The sequence below is a fragment of the Dendrobates tinctorius genome, unplaced genomic scaffold (genome assembly GCF_039654945.1).
Source record: "Dendrobates tinctorius isolate UK_male_01 unplaced genomic scaffold, ASM3965494v1 ptg000189l, whole genome shotgun sequence".
NCBI lineage: Eukaryota > Metazoa > Chordata > Amphibia > Anura > Dendrobatidae > Dendrobates > Dendrobates tinctorius.
This window is the reverse complement of record NW_027361856.1, coordinates 2466955-2483610: the sequence shown is the minus strand read 5'-3', so window position 1 is coordinate 2483610 and position 16656 is coordinate 2466955. Positions and strand designations below refer to the sequence as shown.

Sequence of the window (16656 nt, the reverse complement as noted above, 5' to 3'; positions counted from 1 at the left end):
GCATTCCTTGTGTCAAGTCACTCATGTCCAATAGACAACTCCAGAAGCGTCTTACCTGGGCCAAGGAGAAAAGGAACTGGACTGTTGCTCAGTGGTCCAAGGTGTTGTTTTCAGATGAAAATAAATTTTGCATTTCATTTGGAAAATGAGGTCCCAGAGTCTGGAGGAAGAGTGGAGAGGCCACAATCCAAGCTGCTTGAGGTCTAGTGTGAAGTTTCCACAATCAGTGATGGTTCGGGGAGCCATGTCATCTGCTGGTGTAGGTCCACTGTGTTTTATCAAGACCAGGAAATTTTAGAGCACTTCATGCTTCTCTCTGCCAGCAAGCTTTTTGGAGATGGAAATTTCAGTCTCCAGGGGGACTTGGCACCTGTCCACACTGCTAAATATACCAATACCTGGATTACAAACAACAGTATCACTGTGCTTGATTGGCCATCAAACTCACCTGATCTTAAAGGGAATCTGTCACCCTTTTTTGGCCTATCAGCTGCCGGCATTGACATCAGGGACTTATCTACAGCATTCTGTAATTCTGTAGATAAGCCCCCGATGTAACCTGAAAGATAAGAAAAACACATTAGATTATACTCACCGGAGGGGGCAGTCCGGGCCGATGGGTGTCGCGGTCCGGTCCGACGCCTCCCATCTTCATACGATGCCGTGCTCTTCTTCCCTTCCTGTAGTAGTTCCTGCACACTGCAGGACTCTGCTCTGCCCTCAACAGGGCAGAGCAGTGCGCCGGAGCCAATACAGGAAGGGAAGAAGAGGACGGCAGCCATAAATCATGCAGCTGAGGCGACAGAAACTAAATCTCCAAGCACGCCAAAATACTCGGAGATCAACAAGTATTCTTCAAGCCATAATCATAAACAGAAATAAACACTGGAAACAGATCACTCTGTAATGACGCTATCTAATATGAGTGTCACCTTTTGTATTGAAGAACTGAAATAAATTAACTTTTTGTATATCGGGTATTCGTTTGGCTGCTGTCACACATGAAGAGACACCTTTTTACCTTTTTTTTTTTTTTTTGCAAAAACTAGTTTTTGCATGCGCATATTTTGAGAGCTATAATTTTGGCTGACAGAGTCATGCGATGGCTTGTTTCTTGCAAGACGAGATGGCGTTTTTATTGGTACCATTTTCAGGCACATCACATTTTTTGATCACCTTCTATTCAGATTTTTGAGAGGCAGTTCCCATGTGGTAAAATTGATAAGGCAGCTTTATTGTAAGGGTCAGTACGATTACAGAGATACCTCATTTATATATTTTTTTGTGCTTTTGCACAATAAAAACTATTTTATAGAAAAACTAATTATTTTTGCTTCGCTTTATTTTGAGAGATATAACTTTTTTATTTTTCCACTGATGGAGCTGTATGATGGCTTATTTTTTTTTTGCGGGTCAAGATGACGTTTTCAGCTATACTATTTTTATTTACATTCGCCTTGTTGATTGCTTTTTATTCCACTTTTTGTTAGGCTAATGCATTGTTTTTTGCCTTTTTTATTTTTTACAGTGTAAAATATTACCATAATTATTATTTAGTGATTTTAAAAAAAAAAAAAAACTTTACATTTTTTTTACTTTTTTAACTTGGTCCCACTATGGTACTTTGACTTTTAGGCTATGTACCCACGTTGCAGAAATGCTGCAGAAATTTCCGCAATATTTCTGCAACTCCCACCGTGGATAAAACTCATGCGAATTCGCATGCGTTTTTCCGTGAAAAACAAGCATTTTTCACTTGCAGAATGCTTGCGCTTTCCAAGCGATTTCAAGCATCGCTTGGAAAGGTGATTGACAGGTTGGTCACACTCGTCAAGCATAGCGCTTGACAAGTGTGACCAACTTTTTACTATTGATGCTGCCTATGCAGCATCAATAGTAAAAGAAAGAATGTTAAAAATAATATAAAAAAATAAAAAATAGTGATATACTCACCTTCCGGCGGCCGCCGGAGCCGTCCCGCCTGTCCACAACGCTCCCGGCATCTTCCGGTCCCAGTAATGCTTTGCGCGAAGGACCTGAGATGACGTCACGCTCGCGAGAGCGCAGTGTCATCGCAGTCATTCGCACAAAGCATTACTGGGACTGGAAGATGCCGGGAGCGTGGTGAGAGGCGGGAAGAACTCCGGTGGCCGCCGGAAGGTGAGTATATTACTATTTTTTATTTTAATTCTATTTTTTACAGGATTATGGTACCCAGGGCCTGGAGGACAGTCTCATCTCCTCCTGACCCTGGGTACCATCCGCACATGGTCCGCTTACTTTGCGCATTGTGGGCATAGCCACACGCGGAAAGTAAGCAGAGCAATGCGTTCCTACATGTGCGGAATTCCCGCGATTCCGCACAAAGATTAAGCATGCTGCGTATTTTTCCACGATGCGATTCCGCCGCGGAAAAATACGCAGCATTAGCACAGCATGTGCGGAATGCCATAGGATTGCATGGGATTTTTTTTTGCGTTTTCACGGTTAAACGCCGTGCAAACGCAAAAAAAGCTACGTGTACACAAAACCTTAGGGTATGTGCGTACGTTGAGTATTTACGTACAGAAATTTTTGCAAGGTTTCTGCATCTCTTGGCAACAAAAATGCGCATTTTGCTGTGTTTGTTATGCGATTTTGTTGGAGGCTTTTTTGAACTTTAAAAAAAAGTTTTGTTAGGTAATTTCTTGTTTCAACAACACTTTTTTCATTCTGATGCAATGGCATCACGGTAATGAGTTTAGGATTTGGTGTCAGCAGCTGTCATTGACACCACCCTAGGTTTAGTATTGAAAAGGTGTCAGCCAGACACACACACATTGTCACCAGCCTATGTAGGATCCTTAACAGAATGAACCTACATAGGCTGTAACCAAACCGCAACACTTAATTTAAAAAAAACAAAAATTGCTTGGGCTCCCTTGTAATTTTAATAACCATTAGAGGGAAAGCTGAGGGCTGATGTTAATATTTTGGGAAGGAGCCAAGAGCCATAAAGGTTCCCAGGCTATTACTATGCCCTGTAGCTGTGGCAAGTGGCTTAATGGTTGGGGGTGGGAGTTGATGTCCCCCTTGTATTGTCAGGTGAGGCGTCTATAAGACGCCTCTCCATTACTAACCCCATAGTCAGATTGTAAATAAAAAACACACACCCAGAATAAAGTACTTTTATTTGAAATAATGACACAGAATCCTATATTGAATCTAAATTAAACCATACTTACCAAACGCCTAATCCACCGACGCCAACTTCTCCTGCATCAAAAAATAATATTAATCACCTGTCCGCGGAGAAGATAATCCATAATGTCCCTCGACGATCCTGATGACTTTGAGAACAGTCACTGATGTGACTGCTCTCAAACACATCCGGGGATACACAGACTGGAGGTAATCGCTCCCGCAGTGTATAGCACTGAGCTGCCGTGAGAGAGTTCATAATCTGATCAGCTCCGGTAACCTCCCTAATAGCATCACCGCTGCGTGAGAACTTCTGTGCATTCTCTCATGGTAGCTCAGTGATACACTGCGAGAGTCGTTACCTCCTGTCAGTGTATCGCCAGCAGCCGGTTAGAGCAGTCATATCTCCCGATGTGATTGTTCTACACGTGAGATTGCCGAGGGACGCTCTGGATTACGTGGACTACGGCGGACAGGTAAGTATATGGTGCTTTATTATTTTTGATTTTTTTATAGGAGACCTGGGCATCAGGGATTAGGCGTTAAGGTGAGCATATGTTGTTTTTATATTTTACATTTTTCATAGGAGACAAGGGCATCGGGGATGTGGTGTTAGGTGAATGTGTTTTATTATTTTTATTTGAATATGTATGTAATCATTTTAGGCTGGTTTCACACTAGCGTTTTGCTGTGAAACTCCGCCCCCTGCCGCATCTCTTCCTGACATTTCCTCCTATGGGCGCATGACGCTGCATGCGACTTGCGTACCCTATCTTTAGCATTGGGTACGCAAGCCGTACGCAGGTATGCTTTTGCTGACGCATGCATCCCTTTGACGGTGCGCCGACCTGCACCAAACGCATCGTGTTGCATTTTGCTGCGGCCGGCGCACCGTCAAAAGGGCACATGCGCTGGAAAAAGCATACCTGTGCACGGCCTGCGTACCCAATGCTAAAGATGGGGTACGCAGGTCGCATGTAGCGTCATGCGCCCATAGGCGGAGCTGACCAGAGGAGGCGCGACAGGAGGCGGAGCTTTACGGCGAGCGTGCGCTGCGCCTCAAAACGCTAGTGTGAAACTAGCCTTACATGTTGTTTTTTTTTTTTTTTTTTTCTTTTTTAAAGTTTGAGTACAGATGCTGGCTGACGAGAGAGACTACTTCTCCCATCAGCGGCTTCTGCTATCAGTGACAGCGGACGTGGCCTGATGGTAGTAGTAGTCTCATCAGCCCACGTCTGCTGACCTTCTGTAAGCGTTTTACTGCGGATTGCAGTATCTCTATGGGGTCAAGCAGACATCTGAGTCCTACTGGCAGTAACGTTATCGCTGATCAGTACCGCTGCGCTACAAGTGCTGGGGCTTCCATTCTGTAAACATAGCAATAATTAACATAAAAGTGTTAAGCTGGAGTCACATATAGCAATCTCGCTATTGAGATCGCTGCTGAGTCACAACTTTTGTGACGTAACAGCGATCTCACCAGCGAGATCGCTGTGTGTGACAGCGATCAGCGAGCGGCCCCCCTGCCGGCATCGCTGATCGCTGTAAGAAACCTCTGGACATATTTTTCGTCGCTGGTCTCCCGCTGGCAAGCACGCATCGCTGCATGTGACAGGCGGGAGACCAGCGATCAGCTGTAAAAAATAGAATTAAAATAAAAAATATTGTTATTCTCACCTTCCGACGTCCCGCGCAGCATTCCTCTCTACACGCTCCGGTCACAGTGATCCTTTGCACAAATGACCGCGAGACTTCGCGCTCCCGCGAGACCGTGACTCTCGCGGTCATTCTCGCAAAGGATTACTGCGTCGGAAGGTGAGAATAACAATATTTTTTATTTTAATTCTATTTTTTACAGGGATAGCAAGCGATGCCGGGCGCTCGGCGTCGCTGTGCTGATCGCTGGTGAAGCTGTCTGTGTGACAGCTCACCAGCGATCACATAGCGACTTACCAGCGATCCTGACACCTTGATATAGGTGTCGGTATAGCTGGTAAGTCGCTATGTGTGACTCCAGCTTTAGCCTGGTGTCAGTTTTCATTGCCTTTCCTTATAATGATTAATGATAAAAATGGTGATTAGGTGTAAACCATTTTAATTTCTCTCTCTTTAAGGCTTCACGGGCTCAAATACTGGACAAAGCTACAGAATATATACAGTATATGAGAAGGAAAAATCACACACATCAGCAAGACATCGATGACCTAAAGAGACAAAATGCTCTATTAGAACAACAAGGTATGGCTGCGTCTGAGTGTCCGCCTTTAGGAGACACACATGTCCAAAAATGATGCACGTCAGAGCGCACGTTCACTCTGTGAGCACTATTATTGTCTATGGCCTTTGACGTATACGCCCGAATCGCGTTTTGTTTGGGGGGTTCGGGCACAAGCACTGAAAAGACCAAAGAACAAATGGTAAAATGTAATGTGAAAGCACCGTTATAAAAGTAATAAGATCAAAGCAATAAAAGTTCCACAGAGGGACAAAGTTAAAAAAAAAAAAAAGTTTAAAAATAATTTTTATTTTAAATAATAAAAAAAAGAAACCAATATATATATGTACATTATTTATGTAAAAACAAAAATAAGCAAAGTACACGCATCCACATCCAGAACAACCCGGACTATAAAACTGTCATTCTAGTTAACCCCTTTTGTAAAAAAAAAAAAAAAAAGGGGCAAAAAAACTATGGTTTTTCATCATACTTCCAAAGGAGTGGAATAAAACGCGACAGACAACATGAAATAAAAGTTGTAACACTGAAAACCTCATCTTGTCGCTCAAAAAACATGCCACCATATAGCTCCATCAGCGGAGAAATAAAAAAGTTATTGCTCTCAGAATAAAGTGATGCAAAAATAATATTTTTCTATAACATATTATATTTAGAATGTGAAAGCGGCAAAACATTAAAAAAAAAAAGTGTACATCTGGTGTTTCTGTAATCATACTGAGGTGAAGAATAAAGCAGTCTAATCAATTTTACAACCCAGTGAACTTTATTAAATAAATAATTCCCGAATTACGCAGTTTTGTTCAATATGCCTCCCAAAAATCAGAATAGAAAGCGAAAAATGGCATGAACCCGAAAATGGTACCAAAAAAAATGTAAATTCATTCCGCAAAAACACAAGCCCTTTTATGACTTTGTTGGTCAAAATATGGAAAAATTATAGCTCTCAAAGTATGGAAATGCAAAAACGTTTTTTTGTGTTAAAAGAAAGCTTTTTTTTTTTTGGTGTGTGACAACAGCCAAACATACAAAACCAATATAAATCGTATTGTTTTAATAGCACCAACTTGAAGAATAATCGTCTAATCACTTATACTGCACTAGGAACAACGGAAAAAATAAATTAAAACCAATTCTTCGCCTGCTGTTGATTTTTCCATTCTGCCTCCCAAAGATTGCAGTAAGGCTCGGCGCACATTTATCCTGCGCTCTACTCTGAGCTCTTACATATGCGTGATTTAGACAGAACCTCCTGCGGAAGATTCCCTATAATGAGGCACATGGAGACAATGTGGACGCTGTCTAACCTGTGATCTGGCGGTGTCCGTCTTTTTTGGTGTGTGTAAAAGCGCGGTCCACCACAGCTTTGAGTCCAAACTGAGTCCGGATTGCCTCTGCTGCATCATTAGTGAATGGATTCATTGTGGGTTTCATCTGAATCCTGTGTTAGAGATTTAGATAGAAACCTCGATATAAGTGCTCAGCGTAGTGCGCAGGATAAACTGTGATCTGATCCAAAATGTTCTCTACCCCAAAATGCCACAAAAAAAAAATTCAACTCAACCCACAAAAATCGAGTCCCTAATCTGGTCTGATAGCACAAAGGCTCTGGAAAAGTAGCATGGCTACCACTAAAAGAAATCCAGCGAAATTTGTGCTCCCAAATCCAAATGCCCTCCTCCATTCTGCGTTTCACAATTGGCTTAAACCGCAGTTAGCATCCAAATATTTGACATTAACGTAGTGAGGAGAGCCCACTTAGGCTATGTGCCTACATTGCAGAAATGCGAATTCGCATGCATTGTCCCGCAAAACACAAGCGTTTTTAGCTTGCAGAATGCTAGCACTTTTCCAAGCGATTTGAAGCATCGCTTGGAAAAGTGATTGACAGGTTGGTCACACTTGTCAATCATAGTGCTTGACAAATGTGACCAACTTTTTACTGTTGATGCTGCCTATGCAGCATCAATAGTAAAAGATAGAATGCTAAAAATAATAAAATATATGGATGTACTCTCCTTCTGTCGGCCCCCGATCTCCTCAGCGGCGATCCTGGTCCCAGGCGTGCTTTGCGAGAATGACCTCTGATGACGTAGCGGTCGCCAATAGAGCCCATAGAGTCAAAATCGTCATTGCACCCATAGGTGTATTCCCTGAGGGGTGTAAATTCCAATAAGGGGTCACTTGAGGGAGGGGTCACTGTTTAGGCTCATCAGTGGCTCTGTTAAATAGTGTTTCCTTTCCTCCCGAGCCCTATCATGTGTTGCCACATTCAGGAGAAATGGTGTAACAAACTTGGCTTTTTTTTACCCATTTTATCATCATGAAAATGAAAAATCTGGGGATAAAACCATATTTTAGTGATTAAAAAGTAATTATTTTTTCTTCATCACCCAATATAAAATTCTGTGACACACCTGTGGTGTCAATATGATCATTGCAGTCCCAGATGAAGTCATTGAAGAGTGTTGTTTGTAAAATGGGTTCACTTATGGGGGGCTTCTGCTGTTCTGGCACATCTGAGGCTCTGACAATGCGACACTGCATCCACTAATCTTTCCAGCAAAATCTGCACTCCAATATGGCACTTTTTCTCCTTCGTCTCATTGGGGGACACAGAGACTGTGGGTGTGTGCTACTGCCGTCTGGAGGCCGACACTAAGTATACAAAAAACAAGTTAGCTCCTCCGCCGCATACACCCTCGCCCCGATAGCCGGCGGAAACCAGTTTTTGCTTAGTGTCTGATGGAGGCACACGCAGTCTGGGTCTCTCCAGTCTATTTTTTTTTTTTTTTTAACATTTTCTTACTATGAAGAGGAGACGGGCGACGGACCCTATTGAAAGCGTCCGATCTCCCCCAAACATCAACGGGCGAGCACGCGCGAGTATCCCTCCGCGTATCCTTTCCCGCACCGAGGGACATCTCTGGGACTTTTCCCCAGACATCTATTTTTTCTTTTTTATTTTAAAGAAGATATGACAGGGGCAACGCATCCTATTGAAAGGATCCGATTTCCCCAAACCATCAACGGGCGACCACGTGCGAGTGTCCCTCCACGTTCTCTCTCCCGCGACGTGGGACAATAGGCCAGACTTAGCCCTGTCCACCCCTAGGTAACGAAACCATGGGCTTGCACAGAGGCACAAGACTAGTCTGTGCGGCCCCACGGCTACACCAACGCCAGGTGGCGGTACTGCGTGGTGGCGGACGGTCCCTCTCCTCGCCCAGCCAAGGCGGACGGAGCTAGGGTGCCTGCACCGTCCGAAGATATGGGTTACCTCAGGGTAAGCAGGGTTCCTGGGCAGCGAGAGGTTTCCAGGCCAGGGCTGCGGCGTACTCTCCAGGGGCTGGAGCGGCTCCCCTCTCCTGCCTGCAGGCAGAGCAGGAGGGCTTCCTCGGCGCGGCAGGGGCAGCGGCGTGTTCCCCTTCTCCCTTGCCACGGCCCTCTGCAGTGGCCGGGCTGGGGAAGGAGCGCGCGTGGCTGAGTAGCGCCAGTTCCGGGGCGAGGTAGGCCGCGGGGAAGAGGGCCGAAATTTAGCCCGCGGCGTCGGCCTAGGACGGAGGGGGAAGGCCCGCCCCCCCAGCGTGACGTCAGATCCGGCGCCCGCCCCCCGACGCGACGTCAGATTCAGCGCCGCCCCCGGATACTGGGCGGGTGCTGGATAAAATGGAGGCCCCGGCGTCAGAATGGGGTAGGCCGCGGTCAGGAAGCATCGCAGCCTACCCAGGGAGACCAGCAGCTGGGAGCGAGCAGCAGCACAGGAGCACGGGGAGACAGCAGGAGCTCGGGTAAGTGCGACCCCGTCTTGGCCACACTAGGGCAGGTTGTCCTCCTTCTCATACCCCTGGATGCCATAAGAAAAAAAAAAAAATAGAAAAAGGTTTTTTTCTGGCCGTTTGTTCCGCAGTATGTCTGGAAAAGGAAAGAAACACACCTTCCTTTATACCGCATGCGTTTCCTGTGGGGCTGTGTTCACGCGAGCGCAGACTATTAAGATATGTGAGGCCTGTAGTTCCGAACGCGCCCAGGAGCCCTCCCCGCCAACGGAGCCCAGGGGGTCGGAGCCCCCGGAATGGGCGTTATCACTGTCTCGGTCTATGGCTTCACTTACGAAGGCGATCGAGACCCTTCAGGCCCCGGATAGGGGTAGAGACAACGGCTCTCTGGTTTGGGAAGGTTCATCCACCTCACATGAGCTGCCGGCCTGCAGGGGCCGTACCCTCTCTAAGGAGACGTACAGGGAAAGAACCCATATGGCGTCTCCGGGCCCCTCCGGTGCTTCGGCATCTGTGAGTGCGGCGTCTCGCTCTCCATCACCATTGTCTGAGAGCGAGCAGAGTTCGGATGAGGACAGGCAGGAAGCCTTGGATCTGGATATTCCCGGGTGTCGGGAGACAGTAGACAGTCTCATTGAGGCCGTCAATCAGACTCATCGTATTGAGGAGGACGTCTCCCTGACCGCAGGGCATAAAATATCTTTTAAAAAGGCCAGGCGCCCACATAGGGTGTTTAGCACTCATCCAGAATTCGAGGACACGGTGCAGCGGCACAGGGAACGCCCAGACAAGCGTTTTTCAGGGCAGAAAACGCTAGAGACAAGGTACCCGTTTGCACAAGAGTTCTGTAAAGAGTGGGCAGAATCTCCGATTGTGGATTCCCCAGTGTCACGCCTGGCTTCAAGATCGTTGTTGTCGGTGCCTAGTGGTTCTTCCATTAAGGACCCCACGGATCGGCTCATAGAGGGTCTAGCCCTCTCTGTGTATGAGGCATCGGGGTCAGCGCTTTTGCCTTCGTTCGCAGCAACATGGTTGGCCAAGGCCATGATGTCGTGGTCGGAGTCTTTGAACAAAGTCCTGCAGGACAGAGACTTGCCGGTAGAGGTGTCTGAGATAGCAAATCAGATCTCGATGGCAGGAGACTATCTAATGCATCCTTGGATGCGGCTAATTGCGCGGCGCTAGCCGCAGCAAACGCTATCGCCATTAGGAGAGCCTTGTGTCTAAGGCTATGGCGGGCCAATTCGATTTCTAAAAAGTCGTTAACATCTCTGCCTTATCAGGGTAATCGGCTTTTTGGAGAGAAGCTAGACAAGCTTATTTCAGATGCCACAGGGGGAAAGAGTAGCTTTCTCCCACAGCAGAAGAGCAGACCGCCCTTTCGTCAACCACAGGCGCGCTTTCGAGCATTTCGCGCCCCAGGATGGGCATCAGCGGCCGGTTCTACTGCCCCGGTTCGTCACAACCAAGACAGAGCGCCAGTTCACGTATAGAGCCAACCCGCTGGGGAGGATGCGGGGCCGTCCACCCAGGTCAAGGGGAGCTAGGTCCCAAAGGCCCTCTACAAAATGACTTGAGGCATCAGGTATCCGAGGACAGCAGAGTAGGCGGTCGTCTGCTCAGGTTCCGCCACGTCTGGGTCAAGGTGGCACACGACGCATGGGTGGCGGAATTGGTGTCATTCGGGTACAAAATAGAGTTTATCGGACACCCTCCAAGGAGATTTTTTTCAATCCCGTCTTCCCAAATTGCAATCCCGGGCAGAGGCATTGCTAGGGGCCATCAGGATTCTTCTGTACAACAGGGTCATTATCCCGGTACCAGAGGGCGAAGAGGCCCAGGGATTTTATTCCAACCTGTTCGCAGTCCCCAAGAAGAACAGAACAGTAAGACCGGTTTTGGACCTAAAGCTCCTAAACAGGTTCATCAAGGTCAGGCACTTTCGGATGGAATCCCTCCGGTCAGTGATATCGGCCATGGAGCAGGGAGAGTATTTGGCCTCAATCGATGTTCAGGATGCCTACCTGCACATCCCTATTTTTCCTCCGCATCAGAAGTTCCTTCGTTTTGCAATAAATGGCCGGCATTTCCAGTTTGTGGCTCTGCCGTTCGGGTTGGCCACGGCACCCAGGGTTTTCACGAAGGTGATGGCGGTCGTTATGGCCATTCTTCATTCTCGGGGCATAGTAGTGCTGCCATACTTGGACGACCTGTTAGTGAAAGGACCGTCTTTTCAGGCATGCAAGGAGAATGTTGGCATCACGCTAGATACCCTATCCCGCCTGGGATGGTTAGTCAATGGGAAGAAGTCATGTCTTACCCCGGCTCAGAGGATTCCATTCCTAGGGATGATTTTCGACACTTCCCAAGGGTTGGTAATTCTCCCTCAAAACAAGGCCCAGGCGCTCCGGCGGGGGGGTTCGGAGTCTTCAGCGGCCAGGCCCTCACACGATTCGATTTGGGATGAGGGTGCTAGGGAGGATGGTAGCAGCAATAGAAGCAATCCCGTTTGCGCAGTTTCATCTTTGCTCCCTGCAGCATGCTTTTTTAGCAGCATGGGACAGGAGTCCTTTCTCCCTGGATCATCAGTGCAGGTTATCCCTTTAGGTCCGGCGGGCACTACAATGGTGGACGCGCGACTCCTCTCTCCTTCAGGGGAAACCCTTTCCTCCAGATCAATGGCTGGTGGTTACAACCGACGCAAGTCTTATCGGTTGGGGAGCAGTGTTTCGTCATCACACAGCACAGGGGCAGTGGTCTCCCCAGGAGGCCCTTCTGCCGATCAACTTGTTGGAGATTCGAGCAGTGCGGTTGGCGTTGCAGCATTTTCAGCACTGGCTAGTAGGTCGCCCAGTCCGGGTCCAGTCAGACAACGCCACGGCAGTGGCGTATGTGAATCACCAGGGAGGCACGCGCAACAGGACAACCATGCGCGAGATAGAACACGTACTCCGTTGGGCCGAGAGGCACCACTCAGTAATTTCAGCGGTCCATATACCAGGCGTGGAAAATTGGGCAGCAGATTTCCTGAGTCGGCAGGGGGTCGTGGCCGGAGAATGGTCCCTGAGGTTTTCCAGAAGATTTGCCAACGGTGGGGAACTCCGGACGTGGATCTGATGGCTTCCAGAGAGAACGCCAAGGTAGACAGGTTTGTTGCCCGGTCTCAGGACCCGCGAGCGATTGCAGCGAATGCGTTGGTTCTTCCATGGAGCCAGTTTCGGCTCCCGTACCTGTTTCCCCCTCTGCCTCTTCTGCCGAGGGTAATCAGGAAGATCAAGAGGGAGAGGGTTCCGGCAATTCTGCTGGCCCCAGACTGGCACCGTCGAGCCTGGTACGCGGATCTGGTACAGCTCCTCGCAGACGTGCCATGGCGTCTACCGGAATGGCCAGACTTACTGTCCCAGGGGCCGATCTACCACCCGAACTTAGGGGCCCTGTGTTTGACGGCATGGCCGTTGAATCTTGGATTCTGACCCAGGCGGGGTTTGGGCGTGAGGTGGTAGCCACGATGATTAACGCCAGGAAGCCGGCCTCGGCGAGGATCTATCATGGTACTTGGAAGGTTTTCTTTCTCTGGTGTCGAGAGCACGGGGTTGCGCCTTTGTCCTTCTCGGTTCCCAACATTCTGGCCTTTCTGCAGTCAGGCCTGGACGCAGGGTTGGCTCCGAGTTCCCTGAGGAGACAGATCTCGGCCTTGTCTGTTCTGTTCCAGCGAAAGATCGCTAGCATTATGCAGGTCAAGACTTTCATTCAGGGAGTCTCGCATCTAGTGCCCCCCTTTAGAGCTCCCTTAGACGCCTGGGACCTCAATCTGGTGCTGGGGGCACTGCAGGAAGCTCCTTTTCAGCCATTGCAGGAGGTCGGATTGCCATACCTTACCAGGAAGGTCGTGTTTTTGGTAGCAATAACCTCTATTAGGCGGGTCTCGGAGCTGGCAGCCCTATCCTGTAGAGCACCGTTTCTGACCTTTTTTAAGCATAAGGTAGTCTTGAGACCACCTCCGCCGTTCCTGCTGAAGGTGGTGTCCTCGTTCCATATTAATGAGGACATCGTTTTGCCTTCATTTTGTCCAGCTCCAGTACACAGAGTTGAGAAGGCGCTCCACACGCTGGACCTGGTGAGGGCCCTCAGGAGGTATGTGTCGAGGACAGCGCCTTTTCACCAGACAGATTCGTTGTTTGTGATCCCTGAAGGGCGCAGGAAGGGGCTCGCAGCCTTACGGTCGACCATAGCCAGATGGATTCGCCTTGCTATTCAAGAGGCTTACCGTATTAGAGGCACGCCGGTTCCACCTGGAATAAGGGCGCACTCGACTCGGGCAGTGGGCGCCTCTTGGGCGCTTCGGCATCAGGCTTCGGCAGAGCAGGTATGCAAGGCGGCAACGTGGTCAAGCCTGCACACGTTCTCTAAACATTACAACGTACATACGCAGGCTTCGTCGGATGCGAGCCTGGGTAGGAAGATTCTCCAGGCAGCAGTGGCACACCTTTGAACAGGTAGGCATGCGGTGTAGATTGATGAGTTGCTCCCACCCAGAGACTGCTTTGGGACGTCCCACAGTCTCTGTGTCCCCCAATGAGACGAAGGAGAAACAGGGATTTTTGTGAGTACTCACCGTAAAATCCTTTTCTCCGAGACGCTCATTGGGGGACACAGCACCCACCCTGATAGCCAGTTGGCTTTTGTTTATTTTTGATGGGTATAAACCCTTATTTTGTAGGGTGGTCCTTTTTTTTTTCAGACATATAATTTTCTGCGGTAGAGCTAAATTGCTGTCAGCTTTTCCGACGGCTTTGGCACTAAACTGGTTTCCGCCCGCTATCGGGGCGAGGGTGCATGCGGAGGAGGAGCTAACTTGTTTTTTTGTATACTTAGTGTCGGCCTCCAGACGGCAGTAGCACACACCCACAGTCTCTGTGTCCCCCAATGAGCGTCTCTGAGAAAAGGATTTTACGGTGAGTACTCACAAAAATCCCTGTTTCCTTTCCCCTATGACAGCACCACGAGAGAGAGAGGATCCACCCATCAAGAACAGGAACCTACTGAATAAAAAAGACTGAACCTCTCTCTTGCATCAGTTGGTTTCCTGTCCTTGAGGAAACCTATATCTGAAGACCAGGCGTGTTAAAGGAACGGAAGGAGGTTACCAAGGGCCGGCTCGGTTGCCTGGAACAACGGCTCCTTGCCTGTATCGCCAGTGTCTAGTCCTGGAGGTGTTGCCGCTGGTCCAGTGAGGACTCATGCGGTCATGAGTGTCAAACACTTTCCGTGTGTCTGCCCGCCGCCATGTCGTATGGGGTCTGCACATGCGCATGGTGCTCTGCAAGTGGTACACCCTGATGATGAGCGAGCTGGTGACTTTTCACCTGAAGTGGTAGCTTCAGTTCTCGGGGGTCCAGAGGAGGGTAAAAAATCTGTCACCTCATTTTTGGGAAGTGAGATGCGGCCACCGCCATCAGGGGCTTATCTGCAGCATTCTGTCCGGTCCGGAGCCTCCCATCTTTTAGCGATGATGTCCTCCTCCTTACTTCTGCCGCGGCTCCTGCGCAGGCATACTTTATCTGCCCTATTAAGGTCAGAGAGGTCCGGCGCCTGCGCAGTGCAGTACTTTACTCTGCCCTCAACAAGGCAGATAAAGTATGCCTGCGTAGGAACCGTGGCAGAAGTAAGAAGGAGGACGTCATTGCTAGAAGATGGGAGGCGCCGGACTGCGACACCCACCGTACTGGACCACGCCCCCCGGGTGAGTATTAACTCGTTTTTCTTATCTTTCAGGTTACATCAGGGCTTATCTACAGCATTACAGAATGCTGTAGATAAGCCCCTGATGGCGGTGGATGCATCTCAAAGCCCAAAAATGAGGTGACAGATTCCCATTAAATACACATTACAGATACTAGAGGGCAGGTCAGTGAGGGATCAGTGACTTGTCAGAATCCATACTGATGAATACCTAACTGGAGCACCACATGAAGACCCCCCCCCTCCCACAGGCCGACCCGGCATACAACCATATCATTAACTCAAAACTGAAAACACAGATTACACAGCAACCACAAAATGGATTGCATCACCAGGTTTCATTTTAATCAGTGTAACGGCGCCGACCTAACACGGTATGTTGGTTGCGAACCACAATCCAGCTGACAGGTTCCCTTTAAAGGGAAGGTGCTGTGTTTTTTCATAATTTAATGTAAAAAAGTAAATAGTATAAAAAGATATTGTCCCCTAAGCTTGACTCGGTGGTGTGTATGTTTTGGTTTTTTTTTTACTGTATTAATGCAGCCACTGGGGGCTGCCATCTTACCTTTCTGGCTGCTGATCGACACTTTCCATGCTCATTTACGGCAGTCCCTGGGCATAAGACATAACAATCCCGACCCTATCGCTTTCATTGCAGCTGCATCAGGAGTGAACTGGGAGCAGATACACATCACAGTAACTCTGTACCTATGACTAGGGGGGACATGAGGGATTTCCTGGCATCTATAGGCACTTCTTTAAGGGAGGACATGCAGGACATGTTAAAGGAGATAAGAGGAGAAGTTAACTCTTTAGGAGTACGTACAGACCACTTAGAAAACAAGATGTCTGAGTGTGTTTCTGTTATCAACGCTCTTGTGGATGAGAATCATGCCATGAAAGGTAGATTGGCAGGGGCATTTGATAAAATACACGATCTGGAGGACAGATCTAGAAGAAATAATCTTCGTATAAGAGGCATCCCAGAGACTATAGGAGATAAAGATCTGGCCCCCTTCCTCCAAAACTATATGCAAGCTGTCCTGCCATCGCTCTCCCCAAGGGACCTGTTAGTTGACAGGGTCCACAGGACGCCCAAACCCAAGCACCTGGATTCGTCTCTCCCCAGGGACACTCTTGCAAGGATACACCTGTATACTACTAAAGAGACCTTTCTGAGACAAATAAGAAATCCTCCTGAGCTTCCTTCTGAGTTACAGGCACTGCAAGTTTTCCCAGATCTGTCGGCTGCTACGCTGTCTAAGAGGCGGGAATATGCCCACGTCTGCAGAGCCTTAAGGGAGGTCTCCGTGAAATATCGGTGGGGTTTCATTCCTGTGAGGCTTTTCATTACTCATGACGGAAGTACAGTTGTCTGTTCCTCTCCTAAGCAAGCGGAGGAGAAGCTCACGAGCTGGAAGATCCTTTTTTCACCGAGACAAGCTGAAACGGGTCGGAAGGTGGCTTCGGAGTGGTCTATGGCTTGACTGTACTGCATGGTATGAGTCTGGATAACTGGACTCTCCTGCTACGCTTCCTAGTGGGCCTTGGTTCGTGAACTTTTCACTTCCACCCCCCTCGTAGATCCTTGATCTGCGGATCGTCCGATCTGTTCTGGATGTTTATACGAGTGGCTCTCGTATATTTGACTATGTTTTGGTTTCTTATCTTTTTCTTTTTTACTTTTCCTTTCTTTTTTTGTCTGTTCTCTATTTTATT

The 16656-nt window shown here is 48.3% G+C and overlaps 1 protein-coding gene across 1 annotated transcript in view; it reads left to right on the top strand.

Annotated features, from left to right (window-relative positions):
- The window catches only part of MAX (MYC associated factor X), a 75994-nt gene that overhangs the window by 38222 nt on the left and 21116 nt on the right, over positions 1-16656 (top strand). Inside the window, exon 4 of the mRNA XM_073552267.1 lies at positions 5295-5418. Coding sequence (XP_073408368.1) covers positions 5295-5418 — 124 coding nt within the window. The remainder of the gene's footprint in view (positions 1-5294; positions 5419-16656) is intronic.